Below are 15,227 nucleotides of genomic sequence, written 5' to 3'. Positions count from 1 at the left end.
AATAAATGGCCAATTCCAGTTTCTGTGTCTGCATCAGTGGCAATCAGCTCCCGTACTCTCCCGGCCCAAAGGGACGTGGGCGGGATAGTAAGCTTACGGCCGAGCAACCAGCCTGATTGGGGAGCGAGGAGTGACGACAGTGGGTAAATCGGTCCACTTCGGTATTTCCGCCATGTGGGCTGGTCGCACTGGTTGCCCAGAATCTGGGACTTTTTAAACAAAAGACGCGACCGTATACGGGCCGCTTGCAACACACACAAATGATGTCGGGTGGGACGTGCCACATGTTTTGCTTCTGTCAGGCTCCTTCATTTAACCCCCCGTCCCCGCCACTTTTTGCACGGCCCTGATGAAGGGCCCAACTTGCCGAGAAAGTCACAATCTTTGCACCATGGCCTCGCCCAGGGGAGTGGCGAGCGCAAATACGATCATCTTTCGCTGAATTCATTGCGGGAATTGGAAACCGTCCTTTTCAGGCGCTGGAAGGGGCCCTGGCGCCCGTGTTCGAGATGCGGTTCGACGGCCTAACCGGAGAGTATCAAGAGAGAAGTTTTACCGTCAAAGTCGCGATTGCGACGTTTATCGGGATTGCATGGTATAATGCAGTTGAACTCTGTGTCCTCGTCTTCGTCACCTTCACACGATTTGAAGGGCTTTACTTCTGGAGTCTGCTCGTCGCCGGTGTTGCCGGTGTGGTGCCGTACTCTGTTGGCTACTTGATCAAATTCTTCCACTTGATGGACTCTGTCTGGCTCTCGATCGTTTTCATTTCAATTGGTTGGTGGTTCATGGTTACAGGTCAATCATTTGTACTTTATTCGAGACTGCATTTGGTTCAACGTGACCAAAAACTGCTTCGGCGTGTGCTAGCTGTCATCCTCGCCAATGTTTTGGTCCTCCATGTCCCAACGACGATCTTAACGTTTGGGTCAAATTCGGGCGCTGGTGAAAGATTCGTCAGGGCGTACGCGATAATGGAAAAGATACAGATGACCGGTTTCTGCCTTCAGGAATTACTCCTTTCGACTCTTTACATTATCGAGGCGATCAAAATATTACGGCTATCATCGGAAAATGGAAACCGACGGATCATGTACCAGTTGCTGAGTATCAACTTAATGTTTATCGTAATGGATATGGGCCTCTTGGGCGCCGCCTACGCCAGTCTCTACGCAATAGAAACAACCCTCAAAGCGACAATCTACAGTATCAAGCTGAAACTTGAATTTGCAGTCCTGGGGAAGCTCGTTCGTCTTGTCAATCCTCACTCGTGGAACCCGGGGTTTAACCGTGGGCCGAATGGACTTCCCGATTTCGTCGACGCCAGCCGTTTAACAAGCGACGTGACCCACGCCCCAGCCTCAAGGAGCGATCCTCTAAAACCACCATGGGCGCTGCATGGGGACCCAGACATGGCGATGAATGAGCAGTGTGGTTCTCAGTATAATGCTTCGAAGGCGACGCCGTCCACGCACTCGAGTGCGTGGAACACACTCTTTCCAAGGAATTCTGCCATGCCAGAGAATGCTACTATGCCGGTAGATATTGTTTCTGGGGTGCTACCATCACCAAGAACCAGCCGGGCACACAGCCTTCCAAGCTGGCATTCGTCATGAATGGTTGCCGTGAGGGAGAAGAAGAAGAAAGAAAGAAAGAAAGAAACCTCGATTATAAAGGATGGCCTTGTGGAAGACTGGGAAAATGGGGTTCGGCATAACTACACGGTGCGAATGTACTCCGTATGCCCGGTCTTTATTCTTCCGTCCACCCATAGCCACACACCCCAAAGAAATCCTGTTTTGGATACGGAAGACTTATGGAGTAGAGTTACATGTTTCTGAATGATACCCATGAACTGTACATAAATTTTTTTTTTCCATAAAGAGGACACGAGAGCGGTGTCTATAGTTTGCCAATAGAATTCGTAAACCAAAAGGAGTACGCTGTACGGAGCATTCGGTAGAAGAAGATAAATAAGGATCTTCCTGTCCTGCAACGCCCGTTAAGAATCCCCAGCCGGCTGGATGTTTGACTGCCAAGCAAACATCGACCTAGGCGTCACGTGCAAGCTGAGCTGTTTTACTGCCGCAATTCTCCGCTCTCGCGACGGGAGAAATGCGACGTTCGACCGATCCCCGCAACCTGCTCGTGCGCAGAGGCCCTCTCCTCGTCGATGGAGAGTCTGCGATATCTGAACTGGATCCAGGTTTCTTCCCGACGGGTGATGCGCCCAAGATGTCGTCGACAACGCGACGCCGATTCAACCTGATCGCCTTCACGCCCGGGCCAGTGACGGTGATATCATCGCTCGTGTACCTCGCGCTTCTCATTCCGCTCCTGCTCGTCCATACCATCGTTCCCTCAGCACCAAAGTCGAATCCGAAGGGCGTAGACCTTTCCGAAGCATGGAACGACCTCCAGCACCTAACTAGCGGCTTTCATCCATATAACAGCCACAGAAACGACGAGATCCATCAATGGCTTCTCCAACGTGTCGGTCACATTTTGGACGCGTCCCGCAAGGCGCACGAGGACGATGCGATGGGTAGCGTGGCTCCGGACGTGTTCGTGTTTGATGACCAGCAATCCAACTTGACCTTTTCGGGCGGTGGAGTTGGCAACAAACCTATCACGGGAGTTTACTTCGAGGGCAAAAATATCATCGTTTATATCCGGGGCCTTGAGGATGACAAAGAGAATTGGTGGGACTCTCCCGGTGGCAAACCAAAAGGGAAAGGAGGTGTGCTTGTCAATGCCCACTATGACAGTGTGTCAACTGGTTTCGGCGCTACCGATGATGGGGTGGGAGTCGTGAGCGTTCTCCAGCTCATCAAGTTCTTCACTTCTCCTGGGAATCTGCCCCGAAAAGGCCTTGTTCTCCTTCTGAACAATGGAGAAGAAGATTATCTTAACGGCGCCCGCGCGTATAGCCAGCACCCGCTGTCGAAGTATACACACACCTTTTTGAATTTAGAGGGTGCTGGTGCAGGAGGGCGCGCTGCTTTGTTCCGAACAACGGATACTGAAGTTACAAGATTCTATAAATCTTCTCCCCACCCATTTGGCTCAGTACTCGCTGCAGACGGGTTTAAGATGGGTCTTATCCGTAGCGAGACTGATTACGCCGTTTTTAAAGGTGTTCTAGGTCTGAGAGGCCTTGATGTTGCGTTCATTGAGCCTCGAGCTCGATACCACACGGACCAGGATGATGTGCGGCACACAAGCATTGACTCCGTCTGGCATATGCTATCTGCGGCCATTGCTACCACCAAAGGTCTTGTTTCTTACACTGGTAGCGAATTCGACGGGCGAGCTCCGGGAAAAGGCATGGTCAACAGCGGAGTGGGCACGCATGGCGTATGGTTTGACCTCTTCGGGTCATCCTTTGCAGTGTTCCGCCTTCATACCCTATTTGCAATCTCCGTAACCCTCCTTGTGGTCTGCCCTATTGTCCTTTTTGTCATAGGGATAATCTTGAGCAAAATGGACAAGATGTACTTATTTTCGATCCACGAAACGATCCCTGAAACCAAGGAGAAAGTCTCCGTCCGAGGTCTTCGTGGCTTGTTCCGCTACCCCATAATCCTTGTCGTCTCATCCGGAATCCTAATCGGGCTTTCATACTTGTTGGCAAAAGTCAACCCCTTCATCGTCCACAGCAGCAGCTATGCTGTCTGGAGTATGATGCTATCTTCCTGGATATTCATGACTTGGTTCCTTTCCTGCATTGCCGACTTTTTCAGACCGTCTGCATTGCATAGAGCTTACACGTTCACCTGGCAGCTCCTCGTTATGTGGGTCTTGCTAGTAATTAGCACAGTGTATGTGAATCAACATGATATTGCTGCTGGCTATTTTATCGTCTTTTACTTTGCCGGGACATTTTTGGCCACTTTGATCTCTTATCTCGAGCTTTTCGCGTTACCGAACAAGACCCAGTATGCTCGTGAGCAGAGCCAGTACCCGAGCCGATTAGGTAGCAATCGAAGTAGCCGAATCCTTTCTCCTTCAGCAGATGAGCTGCCAACCGGTGGTGATAACAATGGCGAAATCTACGATGGCGAAGAAGAGCCAACTGAATCTTCATCTCTGCTTGGTAGACAACGCAGAACGACCTTCGCTAATTATACAAGGACAGGAAGGGACCTAGCTTCTAGTGAATCCGGGACTTATGAAGATCACTCTGAAACTGGTGTTTTCGGCGAAGAGCAGAAATGGAGCGCAAGCTTACCTACATGGACATGGGTTCTGCAGTTCCTATTCGTCGGCCCTGTTGTTATTATGTTCATCGGGCAATTGGGTCTCTTCTTGACCTCAGCCATGAATCAAGTCGGCGCGGATGGAGTTGGGCTTCTTGTGGTATATATCGCCATCGCTGTGTTTTCCGTGCTGCTTTTAATTCCTCTTTCTCCTTTTATTCATCGATTTACATATCATGTTCCAACATTTCTCCTCCTTGTCTTCATCGCCACGCTAATATACAACCTCGCTGCCTTCCCTTTCTCTGCTGAAAATCGCTTGAAAATATTCTTTGTCCAAGAGCTCAATCTGGACACCGGCCGCAACCAAGTTTCTCTCACTGGCGTCGATCCGTATGTCCAAGACATCATCCGCGCGATCCCAAGCGCCTCCAAAGAAAATATATCTTGCGATTCCGAATTAGACTCAGGACGCAGAAAATGCTCTTGGCCAGGCCTCGCCCCTGAAGTCGTACAAGACGAACCGACCGACAGATGGCTATCCTTCAACATCTCCAAACCATCATCCCAGGAAACCAAAGACACACCCGTCCTCCACGCCCGCCTCCACGTCTCTGGCAAAAACACGCGCGCCTGTAGAGTTAATTTCGAACGTCCGATCCGAGACTACTCCCTCCCGGGCTCTGCGTTGGACGATCGAATGCCACATACCCTTCCACAAGGTATTTCGGAAATAAGACTCTGGAGTCGCACATGGGAGAATGTCTGGACCGTAGATGTTCAGTGGGATGCAGAGGACATGGATGAGCTACACGGCAGGGTGGTGTGCTTATGGAGCGATGCCAATCAGCTTGGATCCATACCAGCTCTAGACGAGCTTCGGCTATTTGCGCCGCCGTGGGTGGCTATTTCCAAGTTAAAGGATGGTCTGGTGGAGGTCAGTCGTGGATTTTGAAAGGACTTCGGAAAGATATCACCTTTTTGATAGGGTTTTGGCTTATTTCTGGCTGGGGAGGGGGCGTTGGATACGTTTCTGCCTCTATTCGTACCTACTTCTAGAGATGGACACACTAATCCTTGAGGCTATTGTATTTGGATTATATTATGGCTTTTCTCGCCTCATAATATCTGTTAATTAACCAGTTTTCCCATTTAAATGTACCGTTAAGCAACTGCCTAGCTAAGCCTGAGGAATAATATGGTTTGATTACGCTCTACTCCAAGAATATAGTGCGCCTGGCAAGAATGCGAAAAAGAATGGTCGTAAACATCTTTCTTCTCTGGAGATGAAGCGGTATATGGCGCTTATGCGAGATTTACCGATACAAATTACTATATCGAATCCCTAATTGCCTGTTCACTTACGTCTTCGAAAACCCGGAAATAAAGGCCCAAACGAACGATATCATACCCCTTCTCAGATTCCATAATAATGCTCATTAACGATAAGTGCAAATGCAGTGCTTATGCAACGGTTGCACCCTTGCATGGCTTGGAGATTTTGACACTGACAGGGTTTAACGGAGAGGACATCGCCCGGAAAGAATCAGAAAAGCTAGAATGAGAAAGAATAATGCAACAGAAGATCTTGTAGAAAAACATATGGAAAATTCGGAAAGATATGAACCAGCGCAGTTCAGGAAGGTCTCCTTGTTCCGTCTCCATCAAGCCAGCTCAAGCCACGACGACCATAAGTTGTGATCTACATATTGCTCCTCGCATATAGAATGCCCAGGAAGAAAATGGTCGGATATCGCATACTCTATTTAGGGAGAGCACAGCAGGCAGTCATCCTTGGAGAAGGGTAAAAGTGACCTATGATGGGTATGCATTGACGTAATGTCCATAGTGGTATGATGAATTCGCCGACAAAATATCGGTGTATCGTGAGCTTTCGAGTCCACACTAGCTTTGAACGGGGGCCGTACCACCATCCGGTGTTCCATCGTTATCGTCATTAAGGCCTGTGGCGTTCATAAGACCTGTTACCTGGCCCTCATCTTCATCGAGTTCATCAGTGTCGTTAAACATGGTTCCCTCCTCAAGTTCACGATGATAAGCGATCGCAGCTTGGTTGAGGAAGTCCCTCAACTGGCTAACCCCTGCGCCACTGAAAACACAGAATACCTCCCGTTGTTGTGGTGTGAATTCTGGAGGTGCTTCACGGCAGAAAGCAGTCAGTTCTTCTCGCAGAAAAGCATGGACGCCTGTTAGGCTGAGGTGGGTAAGTCGTGGGCAATGGTTGAGTAGTTGATGAATACCCTGCAACTGGAGTTAGCCCAGCCGAGTTCATATGCCTTCAAAGCAATAAAACTTACATATGTGCTCAAGTTGACGCAATAGCTTAGATGCACCCGTTCTAGGGAGCTGACCAATGGGTGTTGTGGGATCCGTGGTTTCGCTAAAGCCAGGATACTGCGATCTGTGATCGCTTGGCATTTAACCAGGCCTATTCTCCGCAGCTTTGGCAGCGTTGCTAGTTGTTGCACGCTGGCGTCGGTTAATCTGTTGCAGCAAGCTAAATCTATGTACCGGATTCGGTTACATGACTTGACTAGCTGTATCACTGCATTATCGGTGATGTTCGAACAATGTCCCAAGTGGACATAATGTATATTCCTGCCCAACTTGCATATGGCCTGAACCGAGCGGTCGGTGATAAATCTGCACTTTGCGAGAACTAGATTTCTTAATCTCGGGGATGAATTGATAATCCTTTCCACTGCGTCATCTCTCACGTTCTCGCAAGCTGTCAAATCTAGGATTCGAAGGCTGTCGAAGATTATTCCTTCTGGCAAATCGAGAAAGGCCTGCTCGGTAATATCCGCGCAATGCGCGAGACGCAACTCACGGAGGAACCGAAGTGTACAGAGTAGGTTTGTCACGGTAAAGTTCGTGATGAGACGACAACCATGCAGATCAATTTCAAGTATGGAGGGGCAATTATCCGCGAACGCTCGAATCGCTCGATCGGTGACTTGCATAACGCCGTTAAGTTTTAACTAGAGCAGGGTCAGTATTTGGCCGCTTTAAAGGTCGTGACTCTCGAAGACAATAGGTAGGACTCACTCTTTTGAGCTGACGGCAATTTTCTGCAAGAGCCACCAATGCATCGTCAGTAATTTTGACACAGCCAGTTATGTTCAGCCCTTGCAGCCGGGGACAGTTCCTAGCAACGATAAACAGAGTGTGGTCCGTAAGGCTCTTGAGTTCGGACACGTCGAGCGCCTGAAGATGGCCGTTCCCGTCAACGAGATCGGAGACTCCAGTATCCGTCAACATCGAGCAGTTGGTCAACGTCAATCTCTCAATTCGTTTGCACTGGGCAAACGAGATAATCGTTCCATCATTGACCCTGGTGCTCAGGGACGAGAGATTCAACCGCTTCACCATATCATAGTACGGAAAATAGCTGCCCTGAGTAGTGATGGCGCCCGCCACTCTTTTTAGGTTCTCCCAAGTATTACACGACGGTCGATGCCAGAGGATTGCCACGCAATTCGTTGCCCATTTTTGGCAAACCATCATGCAATTCAGCATGTCCGTAGGAGAGTTGAGCTTCGCAAAGATCGCGATCAAGAGCTCCGGAGGCAGCCGAGAGATAGGTGGTAGAACGATATCCTGGCCGGCATCCACCCGAAGGTCCCGTAGGGTTCCTACTCCGACTGACGATTGTGAATCATTGGGCTGGTTAAAGAAGTCCGTGTCATCGTCGATAACTCTTTCGGGTGAGGTGGACGAGGAGGATTCAGAAGCCGCCCCGAGAGATTGCCGCAAGTGACCCCGTGAACGAAACATTCTCATAGACGCGAGATGTTGGCGATGCAGGAAACAAAAAAGACTGTATTCTCTCCCCTTATATTCAAAGATAGATCGTAGGTATAGTACGAAGAGGACTCTGAAGCGGCCGGTTTCACGATGGGCGAAGGAATCGCTGGGGGCGTGACAGAAAGACGGTGTTAGCAGCAAAAAGCTTGCTTCGGGTGGCGGTTGTATAACGAGTGCTGTCCGTGAGCTCGGTGTAGAAAGGTAGGCGCCGTCTCGAGCCTTTTGTGACGACAGGGCGTGTCAAGCGCGGCTGGGGTCGTACAGTCAGGGAGGGAAGCGCCCGGAGAGATGGCTGGAGGATTTGCGGCGGAAGGAAAGACGCGAATAAGCTATCAGCAATGACGGAGCGCGAGGATAGCGTGCTGCATCGAATGGGATGCCTGCGAAGGTGGTTGGATTTCAAGCGCGTTTCATATTTTCAAAGGTCCGGTCCAGCGCAAGAGGCGGCGGCACCTGCAGCGCATCGCCTGGTCAAATACGTAACTAGCTATGTGGGCAAACTGGGCTTGGGATGCAGGGCCCTAGCAGGCCAAAATACCATCTCAAGCAATCGAAGACAAGCAGACAATTTCACAGTATTCAAGAGAGTCCAAGCGAGAGGTGAGGATAGTGATGGTGCTCAGCATGACGGGTGATGTTCCTGGGCTGTCATGTGGGGGAGATTCTTTGATGTCACTCCCCTCGCTGGTCTGCCCCATCTGCCATTTAACTATCGCCTGGCATGCTGCAGGTGCATGTGATGGCTGTTTTGATCTTTCAACCACAACTCATTTCTGGCCAAGTTGATATTCAAAACACATCTAGATTCATCATTGCTGTGACCTATAAAATATTGTTTATAGCATACATGGTATATTGTGCCAAAACAAAACCCAGCCTTTAGTAAACAACAGACGAACGTGCACAGTGGGTATACATAGACTTGTCGCCGTCAAGCATTCAACGAATAGCAGTAATATAGCCAAGCTGTTTCCGGTCTATCTTACCAGAGTACGGTCGGCCCCCTTGGCCCACTCGCGGAGCACATTCTTCTTGACTTTCCCTGTGCTTGTCTTGGGCAGCTCAGCGAGAACCTCGACTTCCCTGGGAACCATGAACCGGCTGATGCCGCTGGTTTGTTTCGCCCATTCGATCACATCTTCGCCTTTGAGTGTTTTGCCGGGCTGGACGGTGATGAATGCCTTGGGGCGTTCTCCCCAGTGGGAATCCGCCACAGCGACGATTCCAACCTCAAGGATATCCGGATGGGTGGCAAGCATTGCCTCAAGTGCCACCGAGGAGATATTCTCACCGCCTAACACCGGATTTGTGTTAGCAGATCTTATTCTTAGCAGAATATATGAGAAAATTTTCATCTTACCGCTAATGATAATATCCTTCGCCCGGTCCAGGATCTGAATTGCCCCGTCAGGATGGCACACTGCTAGATCCCCAGAGTGTAACACTCCTCCTGCAAAGAGCTTCTTTGTCGCTTCAGGATCCTTATAGTAGCCTCTGGCACATATGTTTCCAACGAAAACGATTTCCCCAATTTCTTTGCCATTGCGCTCCACGTCGATAACGGTGCCTTCCGGAACTTCGGTTTTTATCACTCTCACAGGAAGACTGGTGACAAAACCGTGACCCTGTCTCGCCATCTTCTGATATTTGTCCTTCGCTGGCAGATTATCCCACTCTGGCATGTAGTAGCCTTTCGTGATAGGGCCATACGTCTCAGTCATTCCGTAGACATGGACTGGATGAAGGTTTAGTGATAACATCTGCTCGAAAAGATGGGGTGTTGGTGGGCTGGCAGCCACGGTAACTCGGACGGGAGATGGAAGTCTCTCCGCTTCTTTAGAGTTGCAGAGGATCGTGTTCACGGTAGGGGCGGCATTGAAATGAGTAATCTTCTCCTCTTTCAGCAATCGCCAAATTTGGGAGTAGTCAATTTTCCTGAGGCAGTAATGAGTGCCGCGCACAGCTGTAATAGCCCAGGGGAACGTCCAGCCTAAAGGCAAAGGTTAATACCGGGAGTCCGTAATGCAGAAGACAACCATCTAAGATGCGTACCCATGGCGTGGAACATTGGAAGCGTCCACAAATAGCGGCAGCGGCCTTGGTGATAATTCAGCCCAGACTCAATAATATTCGCGAGCCCTGCTAAATAGCACCCACGATGAATATACTCAACCCCCTTTGGTCTCGCTGTTGTCCCACTGGTGTACGCTAAAGCGATGAGCGACTCTTCATCCGCAGCGTGGGTTTCCAATCCATTCCACCCATGATTGCCCAACTGCGAATCATATTGAAGCCCTTCTAGAACCGACGCATCAAAAGGACCGCTAAGTTCACCCTCCGTGGCGTCGGTATCGGTATCAATGACAACGGGAAAATCCGGTCGGGTTTTTCGGAACTCATCCAGCAGATGTACATACTCCTGATCAACGATAATTATATCGACTTCGGAATGAGTAAATATATATGCGATATCCTCCGATTTTAATCTATAATTGACCGCTATTTGTCAAATAGTCTGTCAGCAGCCGTAATGAATGATTATAATTCTCCGGCAGGTGAAGTTACCGACGTTCACCGCGCCAGCGGCAGCAATCCCATATATCGATTCCAGGAACGCAGGGGTATTTGGACACAGAATGCCCACCCTTTTATATCCATGCTTCTTGATATAATATGCCAATCCTCTTGCCCGGTCGGCAGTCTCAATGTATGATCTCCTCAGAACCTTATTGTTCACGGTGACATGGTAGATGGCTTCGGCCTACGGAGTTGTTCCCAGTCAGCGTTCGTCCGATGCGAAAAGGGTGAGTAATAGATCAATTTGCAAAATCGTGCACTTACATCAGGCTCGATAGCAGCGGCACGAGGGAGAAAAAAAGTTGGAGAGAGCGTGTGTTTGTTGAAATTATGTTGGCTCTCCGGAGATCGGTGGAGAAGCTGTGCAGTTAAACTCCGCAACCGTGACGCCGCACCCGACATGTTGAAAAGCAGCGTTTTACAGGAAGATTACAGCAAAGAAAAAGGGTGAATGCAAGCGACGGTTTTGAGCAAGTTTCTTAGAAAAGAGGCACGGGGGCGTATTTATACATGTGTGTCTACTGATTATCCGCGGTTGTGCTGCTCTAAACTTCCCCGAAAATAATCCGACCTGACTTGGGAGGATCCAAACCTTTCCACTCCGCCCACACCTTTTCCCCACACCCATTTGTCCGAGAGACCACGACCGGCTACAAAAAAAAAAGGGATCATAGATGGAGGAAGCGGTTATGTGTGCCGATATTGAGCGTATGTGTTTGAGCTTGCTTGGAAAGATCATCTTGATTAAGGGGCCTGGAGCAACGGAGTGGTAGAGAGCTATGAACTAGCCTTATCCCTAACGACGCCATAATGTAGAAATCAATTTTGTTTTTTTAATTTCCTTACTCCCATCACGATGTTCCCTGAGTCATAAAAGGGCCTTCCTGATGGTAGAATGTGTACACATCGATCGGATCGCCGTCCCAATTCGCTCGTCAATGCCCACATTGCACCGAAAATTCGAAACCACAAATCCGCCAAGGTATTCTAACAACCGTAAGAAGCAAGCTGCTCCTTTGTCTGTTGAGACACAGAGGCGGTTCTCTGGGCCTGTGCAAGCTGCCTGCGGGTGGCCTTCTTGCGCTCGTAGTATGCAGAGCTCTTGGCCTTGCGTCTTTCCTCGAGTCTGTAATTGAAAAGATAGCCCAGTTAGCAAGATCGAACCAGATCACTAACAGTCGTATCCTTGGGTTTACTAACCTAGCAACGACATCCTGGTATTTCCAGCCAACCTCGTGACTCAAACGTCCAACTGTGCAGTATTTGCGGCCCGGCTTCAATCTGAGGATTCGGAGAGCTTGAGGGACAACAACTCTCTTCTTCTTGTCATATGGTGGTGGGACACCCTCGAAGACCTTTAGTCTCTCCATGGCAGCGGCACCACGGGGAGTCTTGTGTGGGATCATGCCTCGGACGGCCTTGTAGAAAATCCGGGATGGAGCGCGGAAGTGGAATGGGCCTATCAAACCCAGGTTTAGTACATGCATCTTTTTCTTCATAACTCGGGCGCTCTAAGGTCTCACCTCCTCGGGTCGGGTTGAAACGAGTGATCTTGCGGAGGTAGGCATGGTACTTCACTATATTTCCGGTTCGAGTCAGTCGCGAATTCCCCAAAACGCATTGTAACCCTTCGACTCCTTCACAATCAAATGCAGATTTGTATATTTCACAGACAAGGAAAAAGGACTGATCATACGCTTGGCACGGAAGAATTCGCCAGAGATATTGAGAGCTTCGCAGCGCACAACGACGATCTTCTGGCCATTGAGAAGCTGCTTCGCAACGGTGCTGGCAAGGCGACCAAGAAGGTGCCCCTTGCCGTCAATGACGACCTATGGAGTCACGGCTCAGTCAGCGATGAGGCATAAGATAGCGGGAAACGATCCGGACGAGGGTAAACGCACCACAGGCTCGAAAGTGGACATCCTGCTCTGTCACCGATTCACGAGGCAAATATCCAGGGTAGACAGAAGAGCTCTGCTCTTGGATATACCGTGTGCTGTGAGTTGTCGAAGTTAGTTGTCGTTGTGGTTCAAACCACGAGGTCGGATCGTTCTCCGTATTGAGTATTATTGAGCTTAAGCGAGGCTAGTTTGTGTGAATTCGATAGCCCTAAGTTGTCCAATCAGAGGAATCGCATCACGTGACCCGTTATTGACTTTTTTCTCTCCGTTCCAACTAGAGAACGATTAAGCCTTTGCCTCTGGATACAATGTACTACTCTTCATGGATTGCTTGTGATCTTTGGCCTGGGTTTGTGTTCTGGCGGGCAAAATTATGAAAATAGGGTTGGAGATGGTGGCCTGAGATAATCTTTTACTGGAAAATAGGATGATGAGGCGGTGATACCTACAATACACATCAAAGTATTGGTCGCCTCAGCCCGGGCGTCTTCTCTCCGGTTATGGCGCGAGGAGATCTCTGCAGCATATGGTTCATTTGATAGGAGTGGATAGACAGTCTTGCACTTTCCCCAGCTCGCAGCTGATTGCCACTAGGAAAGACCATCCAAGCAGATCTGTTTTTAAGGCTGAAGTCGCTTGGGCTTCGTTGGAATAAGATTGTATTTCTTTCAGTCTGGCATCTATTTTCAAAGATACCCATACATACATTATTTTCATATTTTTTTGGTCCTATTTTCTGCATGCAATAAGCCAACCTTTCCAATATGGTCCGCACACGCTTCGTTTGCGTCTCAGATACCCACGGATATAGTACAGCTGATGCGGCGTTCAAGCTTCCCAAGGGGGATGTCCTGATTCATGCCGGCGATATTACCAATAGGGGAACGGAGAAGGAGCTTGACAAGTCTTTGAAGTGGATTATGGAAGCTGACTTTGAAGCGAAGATTATTATAGCTGGTGTGCAGTCCCCTGTCTGGCTTACGAATGTGGTAACAAGACTTTTACCTCAAAAGGCGCGATTTTACTAATGCGCGCTGGGATATGAAGGGAACCACGATACTCTTCTCGATCCCAATCTCTCTCAGAATCAGAAGCTGTCTTGGGAAGAGAAGCCATGGCGGAGACTTCAAGGGTTGACTGAGTATACTTTTGCATCACAGTTCATTTATTTGAACCACGAAGCAAAAGAAATCCGATTAAGAAGCCCTCACGGCCCCAAGACCAGATTCAAGGTTTTCGGCTCGCCGTACTCACCAATACTCCCCGGTTGGGGGTTTGGATATCTTCCCGAACACGCCAAATCAATATGGGATGAAATACCATCGGACGCAGATATTCTGATAACTCATACACCGCCGGCTGGACACCTTGATATTGCAAACGGGAAGTCAATTGGATGTCAAGCTCTTTGGCAGCGTCTTTGGGATGTGCGACCCAGACTAGTTATCTGCGGTCATGTCCACGAAAGTCGAGGTTATCATCGGGTACGATGGCCCAGTGGGCCAAGCAAAGAGTATGAAACGGTGTTTGGCAATTTACCAGCACGGCAAAGCAAAGAGCAGTCAACCATTGATCTATGTCGCAAGATAGAGAACCGACTTGATAATGATGGTTTAGCGAGACACGAGACGTGTATCGTCAACGCTGCCATCATGGCTACCAGCTGGCCGCATAAAGGAGGCAAGAAGTTTAATTCTCCAATTGTGGTGGATCTGGATTTACCTCAATTATGAGGGTGTCGAGTTTACGCTTCTACGATGCGTTCTGGTCTTTTTTCATTCTTTTGTGCGATACATTTTGAGGGTTGGGATTTGTCATAGCGTACCGGGCGGTCCGTTTGGTTTTGACGAAGCATTCGTATGCAGGAGCGGATGTAGTCTCTTATGATTATTATTATTATTATCATCAGGCGATAATATTATGTACTCGACCATGTCAATCTCAAACAGGTCGCCTTTGGCCTTGCGGCCGCCGTACGCCTGAGCAGCCGGAAGCTCCGGCTACTCCAAAGGCTGTGCTGATAGTATTACAACTACCAGCTTGTGCAAAGGCATCACGTCATATTTTAAGAGATTTTTTCTTTTTTAACGGTGCAACGTCTGCGTAACCCCCGATGCGTGGTTTCTTTCGAGAGAAATAGCGTAGTGCGAAGGTGTGATTTTCCTGTAGTTCCTGAGCTGAGGTCGATGGATCGAGCAGCCAGTCGACGTTGACAGCCGAAGATCATCAGCCACTACGTCGCCTGAATACCTACAATGCGGCTGCGCCCTTTTCGGCCAGCCGTCTTCAGGCGTGGCTCTAGCCTTGTCTCAGCCTGTTTCCCGTCCAATTTTTGGTGATTATTTTGTGCATGGAGAAATATTCACGTTCATTCCTGCCAAATGTATTCCCAGATCGGCGAGAGGGGAGCAAGGCAGTGAAATGTCATCAGGCAAACGGATTTGGAGTCTTCTGATGTGATTCAATGCCTCAGTTCCGGATAATTGTCTTGGGTTCCGGGATGGGTACCTCAGGCAGGTGGGGGTTTGCTCGCGGACCCCCAGACGGATGGCTATGTTCTTTAACTTGTATGGATGTGTTGTTATTCCGGAGATAAGCTACGGGTGTTGTTTATGCGAACATGGGTGAGATTCGTCTCCTCTTCTACCGACTTACCTCTCCTTTGCCCTTTTTGGGTCTTTCGATCCCAAGATGTGGGAATGTCAGCTCGGCCAGGAGA

At 49.2% G+C, this 15,227-nt stretch overlaps 6 protein-coding genes across 6 annotated transcripts; 3 read left to right on the top strand and 3 right to left on the bottom strand.

Annotated features, from left to right (window-relative positions):
* Positions 1–253: 253 nt before the first annotated feature.
* D8B26_003330 (uncharacterized protein) lies at positions 254–1,616 on the top strand (the record flags this gene model as incomplete). The annotated part of the gene is made up of 1 exon (XM_003068408.2): positions 254–1,616. Exon 1 carries the CDS (start codon positions 510–512, stop codon positions 1,614–1,616), a length of 1,107 nt encoding a protein of 368 aa, XP_003068454.2. The 5' UTR covers positions 254–509.
* Positions 1,617–2,009: 393 nt separating this feature from the next.
* D8B26_003329 (uncharacterized protein) lies at positions 2,010–5,391 on the top strand. Its single transcript, XM_003068409.2, has one exon. The coding sequence runs from the start codon at positions 2,116–2,118 to the stop codon at positions 5,152–5,154; it is 3,039 nt and encodes a 1,012-aa protein (XP_003068455.2). The 5' UTR covers positions 2,010–2,115; the 3' UTR covers positions 5,155–5,391.
* A 107-nt stretch (positions 5,392–5,498) lies between these two features.
* GRR1 (SCF ubiquitin ligase complex subunit) lies at positions 5,499–8,003 on the bottom strand (the record flags this gene model as incomplete). Its single annotated transcript, XM_003068410.2, has 3 exons — positions 5,499–6,461; positions 6,518–7,201; positions 7,269–8,003. The coding sequence occupies 3 exons, from the start codon at positions 8,001–8,003 to the stop codon at positions 6,105–6,107; spliced, it is 1,776 nt and encodes a 591-aa protein (XP_003068456.1). The 3' UTR covers positions 5,499–6,104.
* Positions 8,004–9,004: 1,001 nt separating this feature from the next.
* D8B26_003327 (uncharacterized protein) lies at positions 9,005–11,006 on the bottom strand (the record flags this gene model as incomplete). Its single annotated transcript, XM_003068411.2, has 5 exons — positions 9,005–9,321; positions 9,388–10,017; positions 10,080–10,526; positions 10,593–10,788; positions 10,869–11,006. 5 exons carry the CDS (start codon positions 11,004–11,006, stop codon positions 9,005–9,007), a joined length of 1,728 nt encoding a protein of 575 aa, XP_003068457.2.
* Positions 11,007–11,591: 585 nt separating this feature from the next.
* On the bottom strand, positions 11,592–12,529 carry RPL16B (60S ribosomal protein uL13; the record flags this gene model as incomplete). Its single annotated transcript, XM_003068412.2, has 5 exons — positions 11,592–11,730; positions 11,805–12,063; positions 12,128–12,181; positions 12,301–12,436; positions 12,509–12,529. The coding sequence occupies 5 exons, from the start codon at positions 12,527–12,529 to the stop codon at positions 11,592–11,594; spliced, it is 609 nt and encodes a 202-aa protein (XP_003068458.1).
* Positions 12,530–12,828: 299 nt separating this feature from the next.
* On the top strand, positions 12,829–14,439 carry D8B26_003325 (uncharacterized protein). The gene is made up of 2 exons (XM_003068413.2): positions 12,829–13,465; positions 13,556–14,439. The coding sequence occupies exons 1-2, from the start codon at positions 13,273–13,275 to the stop codon at positions 14,239–14,241; spliced, it is 879 nt and encodes a 292-aa protein (XP_003068459.1). The 5' UTR covers positions 12,829–13,272; the 3' UTR covers positions 14,242–14,439.
* Positions 14,440–15,227: the final 788 nt, after the last annotated feature.

This window comes from Coccidioides posadasii, chromosome 2 (genome assembly GCF_018416015.2).
Source record: "Coccidioides posadasii str. Silveira chromosome 2, complete sequence".
Lineage (NCBI taxonomy): Eukaryota > Fungi > Ascomycota > Eurotiomycetes > Onygenales > Onygenaceae > Coccidioides > Coccidioides posadasii.
The sequence above is the reverse complement of the archived record's forward strand: the minus strand, read 5'-3'. Positions and strand labels throughout refer to the sequence as shown.

Bases quoted from the DNA above. Each gene is read 5' to 3' on its own strand.
- D8B26_003325 (XM_003068413.2), top strand. From the start codon at position 13,273: ATGGTCCGCACACGCTTCGTTTGCGTCTCAGATACCCACGGATATAGT. The intron at 13,466-13,555 runs GTGTGCAGTCCC...TGGGATATGAAG, and splicing joins AGCGAAGATTATTATAGCTG to GGAACCACGATACTCTTCTC.
- D8B26_003329 (XM_003068409.2), top strand. From the start codon at position 2,116: ATGCGACGTTCGACCGATCCCCGCAACCTGCTCGTGCGCAGAGGCCCT.